This window comes from Pelophylax lessonae, assembly GCF_965119305.1.
Source record: "Pelophylax lessonae genome assembly, chromosome: 3".
In the NCBI taxonomy this organism is placed as follows: domain Eukaryota; kingdom Metazoa; phylum Chordata; class Amphibia; order Anura; family Ranidae; genus Pelophylax; species Pelophylax lessonae.
In genome coordinates, this window is record NC_138770.1 from 532,121,410 (window position 1) to 532,148,804 (window position 27,395).

The window sequence follows — 27,395 nt, forward strand, 5'->3', positions numbered from 1 at the left end:
TTGGACTCGGGATCGGCGATTTCACAAAGCTAAAGATTGGGATCGGGATCAAAAAAAGTCGGATCGGTGCATCCAGTGGTGGCCGGTGTGTTGGGGGAACAGGGGCGCCGCCCCCCATCTATGTGTCCGGCCCCCTAATCTGCATGCAGGGCGCCGGACGCATGGAGCTTAATGGGTTTTTGTTTTTTACATCACCTGATTAGAGCCAGAGGCTCTAATAGGGCGATGCAAAGGGTGGGCTCGGAGCGCAAAGCAGTGCCTCCCGAGCCCACCTATTGTGTGACAATAGCGAATGAAAATTTGCTATTGCCACACCCATCCTCCTCCTGGTCAATCAGGAAGCGCGTCCGATGCGCGCTTCCTGATTGGCTGCAAGGCAAACCCCATGCCATTGGCCGAGGAGGAGGTGGGAGCGGGAGGACTGCAGGAGATGCGCCGGGGGACAGAGTGAGGAGAAGCCGCCGCAGCTGCCGCTGGGCCTGAAGAGAAGCCGCCGCCAGGTAAGTGCATTGGTCTCGGGGGGGGGGGGAGCCCACACTGCATTGACGAGGGCATGCACGCTGGTCTCTGCATTGATTGGGGGCATGCTGTGGCGCTCTGCATTGATTGGGGGGCACGCTGTGGCACTCTGCATTGATGGGGGCATGCTGTGGCACTCTGCATTGATTGGGGGGCACGCTGGTCTCTGCATTGATTGGGGGCATGCTGTGGCGCTCTGCATTAATGGGGGCATGCTGTGGCACTCTGCATTAATGGGGGCATGCTGTGGCACTCTGCATTGATTGGGGGGCATGCTGTGGCATTCTGCATTGATTGGGGGGCACGCTGTGGCACTCTGCATTGATTGGGGGCACGCTGTGGCACTCTGCATTGATTGGGGGCACGCTGGTCACTCATTTTTCTGTTTGCGCCCCCAGAAAAATTTTGAGCACCAGTCGCCACTGGGTGCATCCCAATAAATAACCAGCATATATTGAAGGATGAAATATTGAGGCCCTACACATTAATGACTATAACACCAGAGTTTTAGACTGAAGTCTTCTTAAGCTTCACAACTGATCATCTCCTTGTTTTCCACACCTTTTTTGCTGAGGATGGACAAGTGATTTCAGCACACTTAAATCACAGTGAACTGCCATATATCTCCAATCTAGCTACTTGATATTTACTATCTCTCCATACTCTTGATGGTACTGGTGTGACTCATTTGATTATCTAGACCGCAATGAGTGGATTATTTCTGCAATAAACTTCTGTCTCCATTGGAACATCTGTTTGGAATGCAGGAATCGGTCAATTTTGTTGGTTAGCCAACACACATAGTATATTAGACTGCCTATTCCCCCCCCCCCCGGATTCCTCAATCCCTCCTGACCTACCCCAATCCTTATTTATTTATGCAACTCCATTGGAGCTTTTGAATGCTAATAAGGGTGATCCCTGACAAGATTGTGTGTATGGTTCTGCATTAGAGGGAATTACTGCTGTGTGGGATGGGTGGTGTGCGGCCTGGGTGTGGGGCGGAATGTTTACGAGGTCTACTGTGTGTTTTTAATGAGTAGGGACGTGGTATATATGGGATATGGTTCACAGGCCTCTGAACATACCTCTATCTTTGTTTAATGGTATTTAAATTGTCACAATCTCAATAAAGTATATTTTTACTTGTTTTTCTACAAACCTGTGTTTGAGCCATAATTTGCAACCCACTTTTGTTCTTTTATCCTATAACAGCTTTAACTCATCTGCGAAGGCTGTCCACAAGGTGTAGGAGTGTGTCTATAGGAATGTTTGACCATTCTTTCAGAAGCGCTTTTGTTAGGACAGGCACTGATGTTGGACGGGAAGGCCTGGCTCTCAGTCTCCGCTTTAAGTCATCCCAAAGGTGTTCTATCGGGTTGAGGTCAAGGCTCTTTGCAGGCCAGTCAAGTTCTTCCACCACAAACTCGCTCATCCATGTCTTTATGGACCTTGTGCATTGGTGCGCAATCATGTTGGAACAGGAAGGGGCCATCCTAAAACTATTGCCACAAAGTTGGGAGCATGAAATTGTCCAAAATGTCTTGGTATGGTGATGCCTTAAGAGTTCCCTTCACTGGAACAAAGGGGCCATGCCCAACCCCTGAAAAACAACCCCACACCATAAACCCCCCTCCAACAAATGATTTGGATCAGTACACAAAGCAAGGGGAACGTATATAAAAGTATGAAGGACAAAAGCAGCAGGAACTGGCTGACTGGTCCTTCTAAGCATTACTCATTGACACACTGACAATGTCAGTCATAAGGCTTTCCTTATAAACAGCAGAAGGTAACTATCTAGGGGGGCTTGGTGGTGAAGTGTTTAATGGATTAACAATGCAACTAGTAATGTGGAACATGAAGGAGGGCTTAATGCATTGCTACTGTCATTGGTCGCTGATGCATTAGTGACCAGTGGCAGTTAATTACCCCTTTGTGCTGCATTAGTGGCATTGTTATTTTACCCTAATTATGCTGCAGCATGTCTAGCCTGGCCAGGGTCTACTGCTCTGTCCTGCTGTCACTCCGCAGCTGCAGAACAAAGCACTGTGGCAGGCTAGCAAGGAAGAGCCATGCCGATGAGCTAGCCTGCTCAGTGCCCTACAGTGGGGCAAAAATATATTAGAAAAAAATGATTGGGGAGAGGGGGTGACACCATGTTTTACTGCACCAGGTGACACCAACCCAAGTGACGTCACTGACTACAAGCTATATGGTGAAAAGCTTCAACCAATGTTTTTGAGCACACCCACTTTATTGATCACGTGCCCTATGTGCCCGACGATTTTTATTCTTATACATGGGTGTCTCTTTTAATAATTTTCAAATGTTGGCAACTATGCAAATAACACAGCAATATAACAGGCCAATTCCTAGGCCAATCAGCATTGTCACATGGAGGAAATCCACAGCCTTGCGTAAGCAGTGACTAAGTTATTTAGAGGAGCTTTCCTTTCTTTTCCAGCAGCTAAAGTGGATTGGCGGAGAAGCAAAAGGAACATAGGTATTTGTGCATGGGCAAAGAACTGATTAATTTTACATTTATTTATTCTTTCATTTTTCTTTAGAGAGTACAGCTTTGCAGTTTCCTGATCAAGGAAAATGATGTTACAGCTGGCAGAACTTTGATCTTTTTCTTGCTTTATATTTTTTAAAATTCATTTTTTTGCATATAATATTGGTACATTTTTTTTAACCTTTTTACTTTACAATCTAATGTCTGTAATAATGTTTTTGTGCATGTTCAGCCAAACTTGGTTTCTCTCAATTACAATCTTTGGTTGGGATGTAATACATTTTTATTATGATCTTTAAAGAAGCAAATATTTGATCATGTGGCAGATGTCAGGCATTGTTCAGAAAGATGAATGAGAAATCTAGCTTACCAGCTGCGCTTAATATTAAAAAAACAAATGCATTACATTTAACATGGCCAACTGCATTGTCTATAGCAGTGATGGCGAACCTTGGCACCCCAGTTGTTTTGGAACTACATTTCCCATGATGCTAACCTACACTGCAGAGTGCATGAGCATTGTGGGAAATGTAGTGCCAAAACATCTGGGGTGCCAAGGTTCGCCATCACTGGTCTATAGTATAGGCTTCAGATCGGCTTTGAGCTGCTTCTATGTGGAATAATTATGTGACACATTTTATAATTTTAGGTTAAACCAATCATTCTTGGCATATGCTTGGATGACATATAATCCTACCACCTGAATTATGCAAGTTTCAACATTGATTGCGTGAGAAAGAAAATCCTACTGCCTAATGGACAGCATATTTGTGTTCATGTAACCATCTTTTTTTCCTTTTATTTTTCTATTGAATGATGGTACACATACTATTTTTAAAGTGATTGTAAACCCCATTATACTTACCTGCCCTGTGTAATGGTTTTGCACAGAACAGAGTACCCCCGATTCTCCTCTTCTCGGGTCCCCCGCCGGTACTCTTGGCTCCTCCTCTTCTCAGTGTGCCACCACAGGAAGCTAACTGCATTGATTGCATACAGATATAGCTGCACCGTTCACCTTTCCCAAGATGAAGCTGAGTTGCAACAGATATCTGCTAGAATCAATCGCACAGTCTACTAGACACAACCGCACAGCTTTCCCTGAAGCTTACAAAGAATGATGAAGCAAATGGGGCAGAAATATCCGATAATCTATTTTTATCTGTGGAATAGGATTTTATAAAATATGCAAAACAAAAAACATCGCCTAGTGATCAGTGATCAAAAATTGTATCCATTCAGTCATATAATAGTGATAGTGCTAATAATTATATAAACATACAATGTGTTTAAAAAAGTGCACTTCTCTTGCTCAAATAATCCTGCAAACCACTTCTATAAAACAGGCCTGGTGAGCAGTGCACTGATAATCACCCGGGTGGACAGGATTTCACCTCTTTGATGTCATGCACACTGGACGTTATAAAAATGCCAGAAGCGTCAGCTGTAGAAAACTAGCTGTAGAATGAGTTTTGCAGTGTTTTTGCAGTAGCGTTTTTTAGCGTTTGCATTTTTTTAGCTTTTTTTAGCAAAACTTTACTCCCACAATAGCTTATGGCTCAAAAGCACTCAAAAAATGCAGAATAGCCAAGTTTTTTTTTAGCTTTTTTCACAGTTAGAGTGTTTTTACAGCTATAAAAATTATTTTCAAACCCACTAGTTCTGAGGTTTTTTCCAGACAGAAAATGTCCCTGCCAAAAAATGCTGATAAAGCCTATGTGTGCATAGACAGTTTGGATAACTTGCAGGGGAGTTTACTAGCTGCAGAAAAAAATGAATGAAGCCAATAACAGCAGCTGTAAAAACATCCAGTGTGCATTAGGCATTTTAAGTAAACCAATTAGCCACATCAAATTCCCATGGGACTTCCCAGGCAATAGTGTATGAACTATAATATAAAATAATCAATCCTTATTTACAACAATTAAAAGAATATAAAATCTTTGGTGGCTGATACAACATACATGTAGATAAGGGCGCAGTATATACATAACACTATTCATAAGTCCCTAATCAGGCAGTTACTTTAAACATTCACATAGTGCTTGACTTGTCCACACCAATCCCTGAGCTTGGACACACCCATGCTTTAAATATTCTTACTCAGGGGTAACAGGGTGTAATATATCTACAATACAATGAATGGTAGACCAATATGTACCATACCACAAAAAGTATGGTACACTTACAATAAACACTGTGAATTGTATATAAAGGAAGATCAACCGAATATAAAAGCACTGAATAACTTTCCACCTTTACCCACCAGCATGCCACGGAAAACCGGGGCTTATTAATTGGGTCTTAACTGCTTCCCATATGGACACTCTTCTCTAGTAGTTATCCTTGCATTACCATTTTTCTTTGCCTCCCAAGCTGTGGTTCCTGTGGTCTCAGTGTGTGTGTGTGTGTGTGTGTGTTACTCCTCTGGTTGGTTTTGCTTGGCATGCTGGTGGTTGAAGATAGAGAGGTATCTTTGTGTTCAATTGCTTTTATTTACAGCTGATCTTCCCTTTGTATGCAATTCACAGTGTAAATTGTAAGTGTACCATACTTCTTGCTGTATGTTACATATTGCATTACAATTATTTAATTTAATTGAGGATACAACACACCCTGTCACCCCTGAGGAAGAATATTTGAAACACGTTGGGTGTGTCCCAGCTAAGGAATTGGTGAAGACAAGTCATGTACTGTGAGGATGTTTTAAGAAACTCCCTAATAGGGATGGGCTTTGTGTTTGAGTCGAACCTAAGTTCGACTCAAACACAGCCGCTCGCCTGTTTGCCGAATGGCGAACAAATGGGCTTCTTCGCGGGAACTTCGAGTTTCTGCAACCGTAATGCACTGTGCACTGGCAGTGCATTATTTGATTGGCCAAAGCATGGACTCTGCCCTCCATGCTTTGGCCAATCAAATCATCTGTGCCATGATTGGCCAAAGGCAGGTGCCTTTAGCCAATCATGGTTTAGGGGCGGCTGTTAAACTCACTACACTCTCCCTGAAGGAAATCCACCCTTAAATCACCCGCTGGCCAAGGGATTCGAACCCATAACCTCTCAATTGCAAGCTACCACCTATGCCATTGTCAAGCCTGCTTAGGCTGAACACACTCTCCCTGCCTAATTAACTTCTAGAGATAGAAGCACCCCCCCATGTTGATGGCATGTGGCCTAGTATGGTTAAGGAGGTGGGGGGCACTTGCTCGTCCCCACACCCATCCTGGCCAGAGAGGCTGTGTGCTCGGATAAGGGTCTGGTTTGGATTCTAGGGGGAACCCCACGCCGTTTTTATTTAAATTTTTGGCATTTTTTTTATCTGTATTGCTGGGAGCCGACAATACATTACAGCCGCGAGCAAGTTTAAATTACATTTTTTTCCTTTAGAAATGTCAGTATTGCTGCACCAGGCTACATACATTGCACAAATGCGCCACTTTACAGGCACATTAAATGGGCCCCCCATGCACGATATTTAAAGGAATTTTTCATTTTTATTGTTTCACTTTTAGCATTATTAAAATCACTGCTCCTGTAAAAATTTTCATTTTAATTTTTTTTTTTTTGCATTGATTCGTGTCCCCCAGGGCAGTACCCAGGTCCCCATACACTTTTTTTTGGCCAATAACTTGCATTTAAGCCTTAAAATTAGGACTTTTGATTTTTCATGTTCGTGTCCCATAGACTTTAATGGAGTTCGCATGTTCGCTAGAACATTTCCCCTGTTCGGGATGTTCTGGTGCGAACCGAACAGGGGGTGTTCAGCTCATCACTAGTCCCTAATAAGGGACCTATGGGTAGTGTCATGTATATAATGTGCTCTTATGTTTATGTAGGTTGTGTCAGCCAATGCAGATTTTATATTTTTTAAATTGTTCTAAATAAAGATTGAAGATTTCATAATATGGTTTATACACTATTGTCTTGAAAAAACCATGAGAAATTGGTGTGTGTAATGGGTTTATTGTTGGGGTTGTTTAGCCACCACAACTCCCTTTATTTTGTTTGCCTCTTTTCAGCAGGACCTTAAAGTTACAAAAGGTCAAATCAAGCATTTCCCTTGAAATAGGGTTGAATTTCTTCTTGTACTTCAAAGCACAAACCATACTTCAAGGTGATGACATTTGGTAACTCTCTCCATACAGATGAGAAGCAACGGACCCAGTGGTGGAAAGGCACTCATACAGATAAAAGTGCAGATAAAGCCATAGCGATTTCCATATAACTTAAACTAAAGTTTTAGTTAAATTCACATTAAAAAGGGCAGCATTCATTGTGTGTCAGAGTTCAATGACTTCAAAAATGATGACAGGCAATAAGTAAACACTCGCAAGAGATGCCGCCGCTGCCCTACAGGTGGGCATCTACCTCCTTGCATCAACTCTGCCACTCTTCTCCAGAGGCCTAATGCCACTCAGACTTGATCAAACTTATGTTCAAATGAAGTTGTGTTCATTTGAATACCCAAACAGGCACAGGGGAATTAAAAAACACAGGATTTTGCCTTGTATCTGATTGGATAATTAACGTATTCACTTAATCCACTTTTGCCACATGTACATTCTCTATTCTTTTATAAATCAACCTCAGAAAATCTATGCATTCCCAGTGTTAAGCAAAAGAAAAAACAAAAAGAAAAAAATAGAAATGTTTAAACTTTTTGGCTGGACTGAAACTGCATTGCTAAAGTGTATTTTTAAAGTAAATACGTGGGAAAAGAGGGGCCCAAAAACAGCCATATACTGTAGTATAGTACAATTGTTTATTGTCTACACCATATTGCAGTTTTGGCACCCTTCCCTTCCCCCTTTTTTCTCTTTACAGTTACCAGGTTCCCAGCCTGGCATTGAGAAGGCAGCCCAGCTCAGTCAGTTACTTTTTAATACATAGATTTAACCATACCTCCAGATTGTCTATTTTGGCATAGTGACAATTAATGCAATATTGATTTTGTTATGATTATGTATGTTAATTTCGATTGATTTGAGTATCTAATCAGTGCTGTACCCCTGGAACAACAAGCTGTAGGGTTGTCCATACACAGCTTTTGGGTATCACTGGAGTTCTCCTTTAGAGGAAAGTTTAACTTCTGGTCTATATTAGCGGTTTTCATATAGCCTTTTAGGCAACCCCAAACAAATTGAGCACCACAAGCATTTTTTATTTTTGCATTTTTTTAATGGCAACTGTCTATTTAAGGGGTATTGAAATAAAATTCACATTTCTTCTAGCAGAGGTCCAAAATTGCATGTTTGTGCTATGAGTCAGATCCTTCACATCACAGCCCCTCTCTCTTCTTAGGCAAGGTTCACATCTCTGTGGCTGGGGAAAATCGCATCCATTCACAGACCCACAGAGAAATGCATTGCACTTTAGCAGATGCATGGGGATCACTTAATGGCACCCCCATACATCTGCACCTACAGCACATTTTTGCACGCACCAAACCACATAATGCCCCCATTACAGTCCTCAGCTCCCCCCATTACAGTCATCAGTGACCCCATTACTGTCTTCTGTGACCCCTATAATGTCCTTAGCCCCTATCTACTTTCCTGAGCCCCCCAATACTGTCCTGAGCCCCCCATTACTGCCCTGAGCCCCAGCCATTACTTTCTTGAGCCCCCCCCATTGCTGTCCTGAGCCACCCTTAACTGTCCTGAGGTCCCCCCCTTAACTATTCTGAGCTTCCCTTAACTGTCCTGAGTCCCACGGTTACTGTCCTCAATCCCCTCCATAACTGTCTTCAGCCCCCATTACTATCTGTAGTCCCCCCATTACTGTCCTGAACTCCCGTTACGGTCCTGAGCTTCCCCCTTAACTGTCCTGAGCCCCCTTCACTGTCCTGAGTTCCCCCTTTAACTGTCCTAAAGCTCCTCCCCTTAACTGTCCTGAGCCCCTCCCTTTCAGTTTTCAGAAATCCTATTACTGTCCTCAGCCCCTCTTCACATCACCCCCCCCCTCTTGGGTGAAGCCAGAGGGGGGGGGGGTGCTGCAAGCTGGTGATTGGCTGCTAGGACCACCCTGCATCCTAGCAACCAATCACCTGCTTGTTAATTTGGGCAGCCCCCTCCCTCTATCCAGAGCTGTCCTGCCTCCCGCTGTCGGCTCTGTGAGAATGAGAATGACAGCGGCAGCGGTGACAGCTCTGGGCAGAACAACTCCTAAATGGTGGTACTGCGGCAGTCCACCATTTTGTTAATGCTTGGTCTATTTGAAAGAAATATCAAGTTGGTTTTGAGGGGACAGAAACAGAACCTGGATTTATAAGGATTGCTGAAAAGAGGAATTGTTTATCTTGTGAAACTGAATATGACACTTTGTCAGGTTTTAAATTTCTCTAGTGATCCTGGAAAATATGGGGGCTATCATTTTCTATATGTAATTGATATAACAAAAAAAATTAGGTTGAAAGCAGTTTCTGCAAAATAAGACAATGTATATGTTAGTTAGCCTGGAGAATAATCCTGTCTGAGGTTTAGAGATTTCATGAAGACCCAAGTGTTCGGTACAGAATCCTTATCAGTCACAGGTACATGAAACAAGACACCTGTGAATACCTTGGTTGTTTTAACAAAAGGATTATATTGCACATTTACCTGTAAGAAACCAGAGGGATCATTTTCTTTGATGACTTCAAGGCAATATTCCATCAGCCCAGTCGACTGGCGCAGTTTCAGTGTACAATGATTTATCTGGTCCCAGACAACCTAGAGATAAACCACACATATAAAATAATCCCTTTTACAATGGATTAGTGTATTGTACTGGTAGGGCTAATGCAAGATGAAAGCTCACAAGTGCATGTTGCCAGCAGCCACATGTCTTTTGGTTCTACTTTACATGTCCTGTATAACACAGCAGACAAAAATAGAATGTACTAACAGGTACAAATATTGAAAAAGTCCTCAGATCCTCTGTTAATCCTCATCAATTCTCTCAAGGGAAATGCATACATTTCCACTAAGGCAGCTTTCCTAGAACTAGTTTCAACAGCTGGTGCATCAATTTTTTCATTTTATTTTTCTATGGCTCTTTTTCTCATATTTGTTTTACAACAAAAACCTTTTCTTAAGGAATTCTCTAAATTTAAGCCCAACAATAGCTAAACGTTCTTTTTTTGTAATTTATGGATTCAGCAAGAAAGGGGTGAGGGCCTCTGTCAGGTTTTTGTTGCTCTCTATTTCCCTGTTAGGAAGACTAAACCTAGCCATAGATGGATCAAAATTTGGCCGGTTAAGCAGGAATTTCAATCCATCTATGTGCAGGCTGGTTGTACTGAAGTTGGCCTATTGATCCACTTCAGTACACCCAGCCTGTCAGGTTTTTTTTCTACGCAATCACTGCCAGAAGCTATAGCATATCTGTCAGCAGTGATCATTGTAGTGGGAGGAATTCCCTGATCAACACATTTAGTGTTGATTGGGGGATTGAGCAATGTTCTTTCCTTAAACCCGTGGTTGAAGGAAAGAATATTGCATAATCTATGTTACGCCTTAAGCTCATTTCCTGTCTGAACGGGAAGTGAGCAGAATGTCTGTGATGGTGACATAGACAAAAACACATTTTTAGTAGAGTGGGAAGACCTTGAACAGGCAATTTTAATGAAACAGGGGGCTGAAGTGAGTGAAATAAAACTTCAAGTGGGTGGTGCATTGCCAACTGGAGAACATCTGGGCCCTTTTTTCGGTTAAAATGACTAAACCACTGACCATTTGTGGCCCAAAAAACACTAGTTTGACATGCCTGGCTTAATGCATCTTGAAATGGGGTCACAGACAAGAACAAAAACCAGACAAAAATGTATGTCTACCCCTACGTTATACAAATCTAAAAAATAATAAAATTAAAAGTTGAATTTTGTCTGTAGTTGGACGTTAAAGCCACTTGGTCTGAATAAGTTTACACTCATAAGTAATCATAAGAAAATGTTTATTACAGGATAGCTAACATGTTTTAAAGTATATTTACAAACCCGATTCCAAAAAAGTTGGGACACTGTACAAATTGTGAATAAAAACAGAATGCAATGATGTGGAAGTTTAAAATTTCAATATTTTATTCAGAATACAACATAGATGACATATCAAATGTTTAAACTGAGAAAATTAATAATTTTAAGGGAAAAATAAGTTGATTTTAAATTTCATGGCATCAACACATCTCAAAAAAGTTGGGAGAAGGCCATGTTTACCACTGTGGCATCCCCTCTTCTTTTTATAACAGTCTGCAAACGTCTGGGGACTGAGGAGACAAGTTGCTCAAGCTTGGGAATAGGAATGTTGTCCCATTCTTGTCTATGTCTAATACAGGCTTCTAGTTGCTCAACTGTCTTAGGTCTTCTTTGTCGCATTTTCCTCTTTATGATGTGCCAAATGTTTTCTATGGGTGAAAGATCTGGACTGCTGGCTGGCCATTTCAGTACCCGGATACTTCTTCTACACAGCCATGATGTTGTAATTGATGCAGTATGTGGTCTGGCATTGTCATGTTGGAAAACGCAAGCCCAGCTCTCCAGTGAGCGCTGGAGGGGCAGAGCAGAGAGCCAGTGACTGAAAGTCATTACTCTCTGCTCAAAGCAAAGAGGAGAACTGAGCAATCAGCAATGTTTGATTACTCAGTTCTCAGGGCAGAGCCAGGATTGATGCTGCATCCATCTAGGTGAGTATAAAATAGGTACTTAGTATTTACAACCTAAGAAAAGCTAAATCCAGGCAAATCCTGAAATACTGTTTTACCTGCCAAGCAATTTATAATTGAATTTAGTTGATACAAACACCCCTGGCAGCACAGCAAGGTCTAATACCTGACTTCTGAACCTCACTCTGCTACTATGAGGGAGATTACAAGACGCTACTATCTGTATTTAATATTAGTTTGCCATTTTTTACTAAATCTAGTGGAATCATCATGATATATTTGCCTAGAGTTTATCCTTTAAATATGGTTGTATTAATATGACTTAAACTATTATAATTATTATAACTACATGTTAAAATAATATCAATTCTTTATCACAATGTCTGGGATATTGCAGCTCACCTTGAATTTATGTTCACGTTCTTTTGTGACTTTGGTAAGCAATTTCGCTTTCTGACGGTTTAATGCATCAACCAGAGCATCACATTGAGCAACCAAGCATGCTTCATATTCCAGACCATTTTCCTAAAAGGAAGGCAATCGTGCGAGAGTTGTTAGCTAAACTGTAGCACAAAGCTAAAAGAAAATCTGAAAAGAAAATTTTAATCAATCTTTGGTGGCACATGTATTAGACTGCATTCACAAGTGTCGTGACATTCTCTGGAAAAAGGTTTTATAAAATTCCAACTCCAAGTTAAATACAAACGCTATAGTATCAGTATTTCTGTATTGACAAAAAATGTGTATATATTAGACCAGAAAATTATTCCTTATCTAAAGCAAACAAAGAACTTTCCATTTAATTGCATTCCAGGTGTGTCAAAAAAAGGTGTGCAAAGTTTTGTGGATTGTTTTCTTTTAAAAGCAGCCATAGCTGGAAATGACCATTGCCCTCTATGTGAATGCAGTGGTCTTTCTGCATAGGTTTGACTTATCCCCCTGCTGATCTTGACCTCATTTTTTACTGATTGCACTGCCATTGTTCCCATGTGCAACTTCAGGGGCATGATACAGGGTAGAATGTTCATCTTTATGGTCTGTATAGCCTACATGTCAGCTGTTGGCAGGGGAGACCTGGAGTTAGAAATCATATAGTCATGCTGTTAATCCTCCTTGTGGTTCCATCAGACAAAGTGCATTAAAATGTATCTAAAGTCTAAACTTTAGATACAAGATGATGGAGGTAGGGTCAGGGGGGTTGCATGCAGAGGTTAGAACTGAAGAGGGATGAAAGTGACAAATAGATAGGAAAGCAGAGGTAAGCAGCTGTGGAAGAAGGCTGAACTCTGTGTGTAGCGCACACCTGAACTCTGCACTCTGTGAGTAGCGCACACCTGAAATCTGCACTCTCTGTGTAGTGCACACCTGAACTCTGCACTATGTGTGTAGCGCATTCTTTGACTCTGCACTCTGTGAGGAACCACCCCCCCCCCTCCCAACTTGGCACTCTGTATGTAATGAACTCCTGTTATTTATTGCCCCTTTAAGACCTTCCCACTGTTAGTGAAATTTTACCACACCCACTATTTTGAGTTCCTGCACCTATTTTCTGAGAAAAAAGCCCTGCCCACAACTATGCCCAAAACTACAAAAAAACTTTGGTTGGATTTTTTTTTTAATGCTTATAGGTGTTTATAATAAGCATTAGTGTAATTTATAGTTCAAAGCGTAACTCCACTTTTGTTGAGAATAATACATTCCCCTCTGGGTGATGTAAATTGGAAGCATTTTAACAAACTTTGTTGCAGATTCGTATTTTTTGTTATTCTGAAGAAATCATTGTTTGTTCCTCTGTGCCTCTGTGCTGAGTGTGTCTAATGGGAGTGGTTTCCTAATTATCAAACAGCTGTGTAGCTGCAGGGCACTAATAAGGAAAGCTGCTGGGCCTACATCCCTTTAGACAAGTTCCTATTGGGAGTATCTCAAAATGACATTTTTGTTGCAGGGCATGCCTGAAATCTGACTTGTATCTTGGTGCAGACTTCTGGGAATATCAGTGAGCCAATCACACAAGCAAGAAATGATGTTTCTGTGGGGCATTCTGTACAGAACACCTTCAGGTAGCCATATTGCATTGCATTTTCTGAAATTTACAGCAGCTACAGATTAAAAAGGAAAGGTATTTTGTAATAACATTAAATTACAATATGACTTGTGTCACAATTGTATACGCTATATTATTTTTTCTTGATTTGCTTTTCTTTATTTTCTGGCCTTGGCCAAAATTATATAATACATTCCAGGAGTCTTCTTGAGTGTTTTTCATTTTTTTTTTCTTTCATCTAGAAGAGGTGAAGAGGGACATTCAAAACTAAGCACACCCTCCTACCTTTATACCTGAGCTAAGGGCAGATGGATTCCAGGAAGTAAATGCTACATGAATCTTTTGCCTTTACTCAAGATGGACGCAGCTAGTAATGCTAGGGGTGTTTTTCAAAGTGATTTCTCAGCAAAAGAAAGCATGGATGAATGGGGGAGTGTGCTTCGAATATTAAACATTTATAAAATCGAGTTTTCAGTTTTCAGTTTTTGGTCTTAGATACAGTTTAAACAAAACTAAAGTTTCGCTAACATTGACTGAGTGCAGGCAGACTTTTTATTGCAGAAACGGCATGCAGTGCCTCTACTGCAAAAAAAACACACCTACCTGCCTGCTCAAAGTGATCCTTGGCATGCAAACTAGCTCCTGCACATGCGCAGGAATGATGTTATACCACACCAGCCAATGAAGATGGCTGAAAACCGACACACAGAGGAAGATGGCGGTGTTGGCGAGGGACAGAACCGTTACAGGAAAGGTCAGTATTTCTCCTCCCCTTAGATCCATTTTAATAATTTTTTCACTACTAATTTAAGCAATTTTAACTGATTTTTCAGAATCAAATTGAACATAAAACAGTAATCAAATAAGTAGGAATCATTTTCAAGCTGATTGTATGAGGTATGGAGCAAATGACTCTAAATCAGTCCCTTTTAATTTTCGATTACTTTTTTCCAATAACATATAGCACCGAAAGCAACTAGATTAATGTGGGTGAATGTATTGTGTGTTGCATTGAATAATCATTTAATTAACCTGATGGAATAAAATTGCTGTTGATCACATGAAAAGTAAAAAAAATGTGTCTACATAAAAATAGAACCAAGACTAAAAGTTCTGTACTTTACCAATGGGTTGTTGATGCACTCAAGTAACTTTACAAGTTGTCTGACCTGGAAAATGTAGGAGTCCACAATCAAGGCTACCCAGCACAGTATATTGCTATACTCAACTGGGGTTATCAGCTATGTGTTTATTTTTCTTTTACTATAGAAACAATCAAATGTGATACTGTGTCTACTGGGGGCGATAGTTTGCCACTATAATGCCAGCATTATATTAATATATACTCTTTTTTAAAAAAAAGAGATATTATCATTATAGTTAGCTGAGGAGGAAGAGTACTCAGTATGACAGATGTCTGCTCTGTAGAAAAAAGTAGTATTTTTTGATTTTTGTTTATGCTTCCTTCAAGTATATCTAAGGACAAAACATTATTTTGATAGAGTGTTTTTTTTTTTTTTTCCATTATCTGTCTGCAACCCATTAGGGAGATTTACGTTTGTTTTCTGTTTTGAAGAGTTCAGACAACAGTAAGTGAGAGGAAACCCTTCCAAAGTAATCTAAATCCCCTTTTAAACGGTAGTCACAAGAACCAATGACTAATTCTCTTGACTTTCTGTCCCAGTGATAATAGTCTCCATGGACATATAGCGAGAGGGTGAATTTTCCCAGTGGGAACACAGACAGCAAAGAAAAAAAAAAATGAACAGCAGCTTTAACACTAAAACAAAGAAACAAAAAAGTATTGGTTTTAGATGCTTTTTAACAATAGATTATATTTTCTGACCAAGAGTTGCAGTGCCAGATTCCAGAAGAAACAGATGTAACAAAGATAAGATTGACAGCATTCTGGAAAAGCATACCTGGACTTGTTGAAGAATGTTCTTTAATTGAACCAAGAATTCTTTGGCTTCTTTTGCTTTATCAGAAACTCCACTTAAAGCCTGGGAAAGCTGAGCCTGTGAAAGAAAATAACAGATGTGAACATCATTTACATATATTAGTATTCAAGAAACTGTTAGTACTTGATTGCTATACCGTACATATAAATGTATAGGCTCACAAATTTAACCATCTCAACACATACAGTGGGTACAGAAAGTATTCATACCCCCTTAAATTTTTCACTCTTTGTTATATTGCAGCCATTTGCTAAAATCATTTAAGTTCATTCTTCTTCCTCATGAATGTACACATAGCACCCCATACTGACAGAAAAACACAGAATTGTTGACATTGTTGCAGATTTATTAAAAAAGAAAAACTGAAATATCACATGGTTCTAAGTATTCAGACCCTTTGCTGTGACACTCATATATTTAACTCAGGTGCTTTCCATTTCTTCTGATCATCCTTGAGATGGTTCTACACCTTCATTTGAGTCCAGCTGTGTTTGATTATACTGATTGGACTTGATTAGGAAAGCCACACACCTGTCTATATAAGACCTTCCAGATCACAATGCATGTCAGAGCAAATGAGAATCATGAGGTCAAAGGAACTGCCTGAAGAGCTCAGAGACAGAATTGTGGCAAGGCACAGATCTGGCCAAGGTTACAAAAAGATTTCTGCTGCACTTAAGGTTCCTAAGAGCACAGTGGCCTCCATAATCCTCAAATGGAAGACGTTTGGGACGACCAGAACCCTTCCTAGAGCTGGCCGCCCGGCCAAACTGAGCTATCGGGGGAGAAGAGCCTTGGTGAGAGAGGTAAAGAAGAACCCAAAGATCACTGTGGCTGAGCTCCAGAGATGCAGTCAGGAGATGGGAGAAAGTTGGAGAAAGTCAACCATCACTGCAGCCCTCCACCAGTCGGGGCTTTATGGCAGAGTGGCCCGACGGAAGCCTCTCCTCAGTGTAAGACACATGAAAGCCCGCATGGAGTTTGCTAAAAAACACCTGAAGGACTCCAAGATGGTGAGAAATAAGATTCTCTGGTCTGATGAGACCAAAATAGAACTTTTTGGCCTTAATTCTAAGCGGTATGTGTGGAGAAAACCAGGCACTGCTCATCACCTGTCCAATACAGTCCCAACAGTGAAGCATGGTGGTGGCAGCATCATGCTGTGGGGGTGTTTTTCAGCTGCAGGGACAGGACGACTGGTTGCAATCGAGGGAAAAATGAATGCGGCCAAGTACAGGGATATCCTGGACAAAAACCTTCTCCAGAGTGCTCTGGACCTCAGACTGGGCCGAAGGTTTACCTTCCAACAAGACAATGACCCTAAGCACACAGCTAAAATAACGAAGGAGCGGCTTCACAACAACTCCGTGACTGTTCTTGAATGGCCCAGCCAGAGCCCTGACTTAAACCCAATTGAGCATCTCTGGAGAGACCTAAAAATGGCTGTCCACCAACGTTTACCATCCAACCTGACAGAACTGGAGAGGATCTGCAAGGAGGAATGGCAGAGGATCCCCAAATCCAGGTGTGAAAGACTTGTTGCATCTTTCCCAAAAAGACTCCTGGCTGTATTAGATCAAAAGGGGGCTTCTACTAAATACTGAGCAAAGGGTCTGAATACTTAGGACCATGTGATATTTCAGTTTTTCTTTTTTAATAAATCTGCAACAATGTCAACAATTCTGTGTTTTTCTGTCAGTATGGGGTGCTATGTGTACATTCATGAGGAAGAAGAATGAACTTAAATGATTTTAGCAAATGGCTGCAATATAACAAAGAGTGAAAAATTTAAGGGGGTCTGAATACTTTCCGTACCCACTGTATATCTGTATCATAAAATTATACTTTTCCTGTCTTTCCAACTAACAGGGTAAACCTCTTATTTTTAAAATTTATATAAATGTCATATTACTATCATAACCATTGGAAAATGCTTGAAGTCCAAATCCAACCAAAACTATTAAACTTTACAGATAACAGGGAAGAGTTGTCATTGCCATCTCTGACCCTACAAGAAAGATTTGTGCCTACTTTCTGTCAGAACATGAAGTCATGGTAAATCTCTCCAACAGGGAAACATAAAAATAAAAGCACTTTACATTAGAGAAGTATTATATCTTGAGCGATACAATTTATGAGACTGTATGGGAGGCTATAGCTACAGTGCATATTTGTACCCACATCTCAGTAACCTATGAAACCAATGAAAAATTAGCAAAAAAAAATCAGACTTTAAGGGTAAAAAGATCTAAATCAATAATTGTTAAAAATGTTGCTTTATTCTAAACAGTAGTTATTACCCTTCCAGACTCCCAATGTTCTAGTGTCCTTCAGCTAACCCATACATCATCCATCTCCTCAAGGATTTCCGAAATGAACTGCAAACTCTCTAGATGGCATTACTCCCTGGTGATGCTGTACTCCATTTTTCCAACTTACTTTAATCTCTGTTGGAGGGGCTGTGGTGAGATTGCCTCACATGCTCACCTCTGGTGGTCTTGCCCACTGATCCACCCATACTGGACCTCGATCTTACATTGGAATAATATTATACAAGGTTGTGCGGTGCCTGACGATCCTTGGACTGTACTATTTCACTGCTCGGGTGAGCCAGTAGGCCGATATAAGAAATCTATCACCCCCTACTTTCTAAACGCAGCGAAATCGTTGATTCCCAAATTCTGGAAACAGACCACTGTTCCCACTGTACGCCTCTGGTTACAATCAGTTGAGCACATAGTACGTATGGAAGATCTTTCTTTTGATCTTAAAGACCAAGCTCACATCTTTCACAAGATATGGGCCTGCTGGCTCTTCGGAGTATGCAGAAATTATGACTCACGCTACTTAATGTATATGTATACACATTTAAAAAGATATATTAATCCTCAGTCTTCCGCCCAAACTGTGTGATTAACTCTGCGCTTCTAGGAAGCACCAGCATCCAACTGGTAAAAGTAATAGTGATAAAAAAGCTGATACTTAAAACAAATATGGAAATATTTGATAACAATGTAGAGAAATGATAGTAGCGCTGGAACAATCTAAAAAGGTTCCTGAAACTATGAATGTCCGTCACACTGATAGTGCGGTTAATGACAGTCCTCACAGTTCTTAATCAAATAGTCCCAAAAGTCTATTGGTGGAAAAAATACACATCAATCTCCTTTTCCCCAATCTTCAGTCACCATGAAAGACTCATATATGGATAACGACAGTTCTTAGGCATATGATAGGGATACACCAAAACTTCGTGTTATCTGATAGGGTCACCACAGGTCCACCACCAAGTGCAAGGGGAAGTAAGAAGTGGCCACTCACCGGATGCCCATGCTCACTTATTCTCATAAATGAGCTCACTTTGCATGTAAATCACAAATCCCAACGTAGCCATAGGACAGGTCAGAAGCAAGAAAATGATCTTTACACTCCAATGCAGTGGCACTCTTTTCACTGTTTCTCCCAACTCTACCATCACAGGAGTGAGCTTTCAAATGTAGGAATGGGCTCTGGCCTGTTTGGGATCCCACCTGTCTGATCCCACGAGGAAGCCGACACTGCACACGGTTAATCACAGGCAGCTGCACAGATCATGCTTGTGCAGCTGCCTGTGATTAACCGTGTGCAGTGTCGGCTTCCTCGAAAAGAGTGCCACTGCATTGGAGTGTAAAGATCATTTTCTTGCTTCTGACCTGTCCTATGGCTACGTTGGGATTAAGCCGAAAATCGGGAGCCCCATCGGCGCTGTAAATCTGCACAGAAGCAGACATCAGACACTTCTTCTCCAGGAACACTTGCTGCTTCTCTCCTGGAGAATCCCCTCCCCCGTGGGTGGTACGCCTCTAGTCCATCACACTCGTCTGTGAATTGGAGGTGAGTGAGAGGGGAGGGGGAGCTGAGTGAGAGCAGGGGGAGAGGCCAGGAGGCACAGTGCAGGACTGCAGAAAATCGGATATTCAGTGGCAGCATGGCTGACTGTGCTTGTTACACAGCCTGCTGCATGTACAGGTACATCATAGGGACCATGTAGAGATAGAGGGGAAATAGATAAGGACAGAGAGGGGGGAACATAAAGACAGAGTAATGGAATAAGAGAGATGGGGGTAGTTGTAGTACATGGGGACAGACATAGCAGAGGAGATGGGGGTGGTTGTAGTACATGGGGACAGACATAGCAGAGGAGATGGGGGTGGTTGGAGTACATGGGGACAGACATAGCAGAGGAGATGGGGGTGGTTGTAGTACATGGGGACAGACATAGCAGATGAGATGGGGGTAGTTGTAGTACATGGGGGCAGACATAGCAGAGGAGATGGGGGTAGTTGTAGTACATGGGGAAAGATATAGCAGAGGAGATGGGGGTGGTTGGAGTACATGGGGACAGACATAGCAGAGGAGATGGGGGTGGTTGTAGTACATGGTGACAGACAGAGCAGAGGAGATGGGGGTGGTTGTAGTACATGGGGACATACATAACAGAGGAGATGGGGGTGGTTGGAGTACATGGGACAGACATAGCAGAGGAGATGGGGGTGGTTGGAGTACATGGGGGCAGACATAGCAGAGGAGATGGGGGTAGTTGTAGTACATGGGGAAAGATAGAGCAGAGGAGATGGGGGTGGTTGGAGTACATGGGGACAGACATAGCAGAGGAGATGGGGGTGGTTGTAGTACATGGGGACAGACATAGCAGAGGAGATGGGGGTGGTTGTAGTACATGGGGACAGACATAGCAGAGGAGATGGGGGTGGTTGTAGTACATGGGGACAGACATAGCAGAGGAGATGGGGGTGGTTTTAGTACATGGGGACAGATAGAGCAGAGGAGATGGAGGTGGTTGGAGCACATGGGGACAGATAGAGAAGAGGGGATGTGACAAAAATACATCAACAATAAGGCCCCTTTCAAATGGGACAGACTTTACTTTGCTCATAAGGGAATCTGTCTGCTGATCCCCCCTGAGCAGAGCAGGAGGTTAACAGATCCACGTCTACTTCATTTATGCCAAGCAGGCACAGCCCACTTTGCTCTATGGGCAGTCAAATGTAAACAGACTGCCCAAAAAGAGGGTAACGGATCCCCCTTTCATTTGTTTTTGTCAGACCGAATTGGAGGTAGGTGGGTGCAAATGGACATAAGTCCATTTACATCCGCCGCTCCATAGTGGAGAATGGAGGGTCCAATAGAAGGGGGATCCATTACCCTCTTTTTGGGCAGATCAGGACGAATTGGACCATTCGTGTGAAAGTGCCTAAAAGACAATGTGATATCAAGAATAATATCAATACAGTATATATATACATTCCAACTGTGCTCTGATAAACTATTGCAAACCCACTGCAAGCTGTTTGCACCAACTTCAGCGTACCATCACCAAGACAAAGCACACACCATCTGCTTAGCAAAAAAAAAAGTGACTCCTTAAACTTATGAAGTGACAGGCACTTGTCATCTGCCAGATATTTACAGCCACTTCACTCAAAAGTGACAATGCATAAATAGTAGCTTTCTCCCAAGAGCAGCCTTTCACAACTCCACCTGGTCAGGTACCAACCACAGGCAACCCCGTATAAAGCATACTACTATAGTGCATTACCAGGACATACTGCACTGCTTTATTAAAGTGATGTACTTGCAGCAAACCTTACTAGGATAAAGCAACAAATTGTTTACTTGCCCTGGTATTACACTAATGCATGCTTTGTTGTTACATTTACGAGGTTCCCTTAGTTGGTACCGGACCAAGCTACTCTACCTGCAGTGCTGCTTTTTGAGCGAAATGGTTGTAAATATCCAGCAGATGAAAAGTGCATGTGGCCTCATAAGTTTAAGGAGTCAATTTTTTTGGTAAGAAAATGGTATGTGGTTTGTCTTGTTGATGGTACACCGAAGTTGGTGCAAACAGCTTGCACTGGCAAGCTTGCTGCATTTTTAGGTATGCATTTAAAAACACAGTGCATTTGCGTTAACTGTGTCATGCAAACGCACTGTGTTTTTAATGCATGGTCCACATACCTAAAAACGCAGCAAGCTTGCCAGTGCAGGAACTGCAGGTAAGTTGCATTGTGCAAAAGCAGGGTGGATTTCAAGGCCACTGAAATTGGCTGCAATGTAATGGGGTGTTGGGATGTGATAAGGGGTACTGTGATTTGTGTATGAAGGAATGCTGTTGGGGGAGAAAAGGAGGATCGGGGCTTCTCTGTGCAAAACTTTTCCACAGAGATTGAGATGTTGGGGTGGAGAGCTAAATTGCATCATGGGGGGGGGGGGGGGGGGGCAAGAAAATGTTTGCCCAGGGTCCAAACCATATTAAAGACGGCCCTGTTTGTAAGTGATGTACCATACCTGTATTCTCTTTTGTTCTCAATAAACAGTTATTAAAAAAAAATTCTAAACAGTAGTTTAAAAAGTTCATATAATCGTATGCTTTTATAAAATAGCTATACTGTACATATAAATAAAACATTACATAGCTAATCTAGTGGAAAAAAAAACACAAGTCTATCCAGTTTAACCATCAAAGAAAAAAAAAGAAGAAAACCAATACACTCAAATAAAAAACCTCCATATACACTACTCAATACCCACAGTTGACCCAGAGAAATCCAGATCTATATGCCATAATTCCACAAAAATGTAATGTTTTACAACAGCTACCAAGCAATTAAATATCTGATCATTCAGTATTTTGCCTCTATAATATCCATATAATGATCACATGATTTCTTAGTCATATTGAGGATCACTGAAGCAGGGAGGTATACAAAGGTCTACTTCCTCAGGAGGAAACAGGGAGCTGGAAATTGAAATAGCATAATATAATAGTTTGATTCTAGAATCACTGAATGCTTTTGTGGGTAAAGCCATCCAAAGATTACCAAAAAGAGAAAAGAGGGACACCACATAGGGGGTTAGCAGCTGAAAGTCTTGTTATGTTATCACGTGTTCTATTTTGAGTATGGATACAGTTCACCTGAATCCTAAAGGTATGTACCCCATCAGACCAAGATTCCAGTAGCCCAATCAGATACACCCCCCCCCCCCCTTCATTCAAGGACAGAGGAGATCTCCAATGGCTAATACTGTATTTCTTTTTTAAGTATAGAAAGGTCTGCCGCCAGGTGGATGCATAGCATCCCTCCAACATGAAGTATTATAGAATAGTATAAATAGAATAATAGTATAAATAAGACAATATAATTACAAATGCTCCCTTTATTTCTTGCATAGTTGTCACAGGGACAGAAAGTAAACCTAACAGAAATTTCAACTCATCTTGCTTATTTAGGACTTAGGTATTAGGCTTTAAAGCAGGGATCCCAAACTATGGCCCTCCAGTTATTGTAGAACTACACTTCTTATGAGGCATTGTAAAACTCTGACATTCGTGCACATGACTAGGTATAACGGGAATTGTAGTTCCTGAACAACTGGAGGGCCATAGTTTTGAGACCCCTTCCTTAGAGAACCACGTTAGCTGTCATTGCTAGCTTCTCATTCTGCAAATGACATTTTCCTAGCTGCCATGCTCAAAATCTTTGTTTAATACTTGACCAACCCAGAATATTTCTTCCACTTTCCTGATCTGCATACTAGTTCTTAGTTAGTAACTCTGGAAGTAATGAGTGCCAAGGGTCAGCATAACAGATAGGCAAGTAGCAGTTTCAGAAGAAGGATAACAATGGTTGCCACCATATTTTTTAGGTAAGGTTTAATTTAAAAATATTGTGTAGCAGGTACCATTTTCAAAAACTATATATATATATATATATATATATAAAACCGATGTCAACAATCTCTCTGCAGTATGTTTTTTTCTTGAGGTAGTTAGGAACAGGATATCAGATACCGAAACTATAAATACCAAGTAAATTTACACCTGAAAAAGAGTCTTATCAGAAGATCTGTTTTCTTCAGTTCCAAAACACTAATATGCTCTTAACCAGGGTACGGTCGAGGGAGAGGCAAAAGAGGTACCCGCTTGGTCACTGTGCTCTGGGATGAATTGTTGAAAAGGCCTCTCCTGTATCTGCATTGCCAAGCAATGACCTGCATTGTGCAGGACTGAGCTATTAGTTTGACAGGTGGGTGGAGCCTGGGGAGGAGAGTGAGTGGAAGAGGGATTGCTGTCAGTTGGGAGAAAGTAGACTGATGAAAGCTGACTAAGTGGCCTGGTTAGGGGGGTACTCCTTAAGGGGAGCTATTGCTTGACTGTGAAGAAAGACTGGTTGGGAGAAGAAAGTCCCTACTGGAAGAGATTTAGGCTACATTGATTTTCTCTGGAGGAGACTATTTGAGCACCGCAGTTACTTATCATTAAAAAAAAGTAAAGTTTCCTTTTTGCTACTGTACCCAACTAGACATTCCCTCACTGGGCTAAGCAACATTTGATATTTGCTCAGCAAAGGATCAGGGTAAGGAGAGAGGAACTGGACTCTGTGTGTGGAGTTTGTTTGGGCCTATGCTGGTATCTGTCCTGTGTCTGTGATAAAGAAACGTGTGGGTTCTGGATTTCACACCCACCTGTTCTGCCTGCATAATTTGGGACCTAGAGTTTCAGTGATGAAGGACTTGGGGGTGGTAGGAATGGCCTAAATGTATGTTGCTGAGATGTGTCTTGGGGTTCTAGCTTCTTTCCTGTGACAGTACTTTTATTTCAAGCTCAGATTCCGAACCACTTGTTACCAAAGCTAATCCAAAAGTCTCTTAAAGGTTAACGTATCAGCTTTCATTTAGACTCAAAAAAATTAGAGTTTTATTTTAGACACATCAGGAACACTAAAAAATATGTAATAAATACTAAAATAGAAAGATGTTCAGCATTGATTACACTCAGCAGTGCTCAATATGTACACCATATTGGAAATCAACCAGTCCTCATAAAAGGTAAAAACTGTATTGTAAAAGATCCAGTCCTCATAAAAGAATAAAATCCACACTCAATACAGTCTTTTTGTTTAGAAAAACCACATAAAACTTCCATAAAATTCTGGTACTCCCAGTGCTCAGTATTCAGTGTTCTGATCTGGCGTATACCTTCACCACACCCGAAAAGTGATCCCCTTAGGAATGGACACTCACCAGAGTTACAATGATCATGCGCCTGTAAGCATAGGTTGCTTGCAACCTTTGGGAGTCTGGACCACTTCTGCTGACACCTGGACGGCCACTGTGCTTAGATATCCCTCGGGGACCCAACGGTACCAAAAAAATGGAATGGGAGGCACAATAGTGTAATACCGTCTTGCAGTCTTTTATTCAACATAACACACCAAAGTCAACCCCCCCCCCAAATTCAATATGCTTACATCAAAATAAAAATTCCCAAGCATAAAATGATAATCATGACGTGATGGCCAGCTCACCGCTGCTGAATAGTTTCCCTTCAGTCTAGTCAGATGGCGAGATCCGGATTCCAGCCAAGAGGTCTATGACCATCAAGGAGACAGCGTGCCTGCGTACTGACGCGTTTCGTCTCATGGGACTTCTACCGAGGACTCAAGCACACTGCACTGTACTCCTTTATATCACAAACCTAATTGGGACTCTTCCCGCCAAATTTCTATAGCCCCTCCCCTTAGGCGGGGTCTTGTGATGCAATGACCTTTGTTATTGCATTTGCTTCCGGTGTCATGAACCCAGAAGTTAAATGGCACTTATGGACATACTTCTAGAATGATGACAGTCATTGCACATAAGGTAATTTATCCCCAGTTTAATCATTTCGCATTATAATGCGGATTAAATAACCTCTAGTATTGTGTATATGGTCATACCGGATGTAGTCACTCGCAATCCATAGGGTTTGTTGACGCTCGTCAGAGGTCAACTAGCGTGTCACGTGATGCTTGTTTCTTCAACTACTTCCGGTATGTGAACACCGGATGTAGTCATCAGCGATACTTGAGGCTTATTGACACTCGTTGTACGGCATCCTGCGGCATCACTTCCGCTTCCGCTTAGGTATATGCTTCCGGAATGCTCATTTTGGATGTTGATTGGAGCTAATTGTAAGGACAGTGTCATCACAATATGTACTCTAGGTCTAAATATAAGCGGGACTAACTGAATATTATTATTACTCAGATCCACCCCCAATTTCAAATACCGAACCGGATAGGAGACCCAATATGGTTTTGCATTTGTTTTATAATTATACATTGGATGAGATGGGAATGGGACTCATAACCCACTCGTAAGATAGACATTCCTTGCTATATCAGTCAACACTGTTAGGCAGGGAATTAAATGCATAAATAATGATTACATGATCATTATAAATAAATTTCTCAGATGACATATAAATATGTATCTCTCATTGATGAATACATATACTCAAACCGATACTAGAGGTTATTTAATCCACATTATAATGCGAAATGATTAAACTGGGGATAAATTACCTTATGTGCAATGACTGTCATCATTCTAGAAGTATGTCCATAAGTGCCATTTAACTTCTGGGTTCATGACACCGGAAGCAAATGCAATAACAAAGGTCAATGCATCACAAGACCCCGCCTAAGGGGAGGGGCTATAGAAATTTGGCGGGAAGAGTCCCAATTAGATTTGTGATATAAAGGAGTACAGTGCAGTGTGTCTGAGTCCTCGGTAGAAGTCCCATGAGACGAAACGCGTCAGCACGCAGGCACGCTGTCTCCTTGATGGTCATAGACGTCTTGGCTGGAATCCGGATCTCGCCATCTGACTAGACTGAAGGGAAACTATTCAGCAGCGGTGAGCTGGCCATCACGTCATGATTATCATTTTATGCTTGGGAATTTTTATTTTGATGTAAGCATATTGAATTTGGGGGGGGGGGGGTTGACTTTGGTGTGTTATGTTGCATAAAAGACTGCAAGACAGTATTACACTATTGTGCCTCCCATTCCATTTTTTTGGTACCGTTGGGTCCCCGAGGGATATCTAAGCACAGTGGCCGTCCAGGTGTCAGCAGAGGTGGTCCAGACTCCCAAAGGTTGCAAGCAACCTATGTTTACAGGCGCATGATCATTGTAACTCTGGTGAGTGTCCATTCCTAAGGGGTTACTTTTCGGGTGTGGTGAAGGTATACGCCGGATCAGAACACTGAATACTGAGCACTGGGAGTATCAGAATTTTATGGAAGTTTTATGTGGTTTTTCTAAACAAAAAGACTGTATTGAGTGTGGATTTTATTCTTTTATGAGGACTGGATCTTTTACAATACAGTTTTTACCTTTTATGAGGACTGGTTGATTTCCAATATGGTGTACATATTGAGCGCTGCTGAGTGTAATCAATGCTGAACATCTTTCTATTTTAGTATGTATTACATATTTTTTAGACTGTTTTAACATTACAGTAGCTGATATCTGGAAATTTTTATGATATTTATGCATGATCTTAATATTCAACCGTATGTCATATCCCTTACGACAGTAAGCGCTGGGCGAGTGTTTGGAATTTTCTCTTTTTTCAACCACTTTTTTTTACATCAGGAACACTGATCTATTTATATTTGGGACAACATTGGTCCTAACATAGTTATAACTCACTGCATAATTGTTTGACTGAGTATATACAAATATATTCATCTATGGGCTCTCCCTAGGGACCTCTGTGGGAAAAACCGGGACCAACTTCTCCTTTTTTCTTCTCCTTTCTTCTTTCCACACATTTTCCCCCACTGGATGATATCTGGTGCGTTTACTTCTCCATACATTGATGGATTC

General features: G+C 41.4%; 1 protein-coding gene across 5 annotated transcripts in view; it reads right to left on the minus strand.

The window, feature by feature from the left end:
• TRIM67 (tripartite motif containing 67) overlaps positions 1-27,395 on the minus strand; it is a 116,761-nt gene that overhangs the window by 57,297 nt on the left and 32,069 nt on the right. For all 5 annotated transcript variants that reach the window (XM_082251613.1, XM_082251616.1, XM_082251614.1 and 2 more), the window contains exons 2-4: positions 15,643-15,738; positions 12,079-12,201; positions 9,636-9,746 (exon numbers count right to left, since the gene is read on the minus strand). In XM_082251613.1, coding sequence (XP_082107739.1) covers positions 9,636-9,746; positions 12,079-12,201; positions 15,643-15,738 — 330 coding nt within the window. The remainder of the gene's footprint in view (positions 1-9,635; positions 9,747-12,078; positions 12,202-15,642; positions 15,739-27,395) is intronic.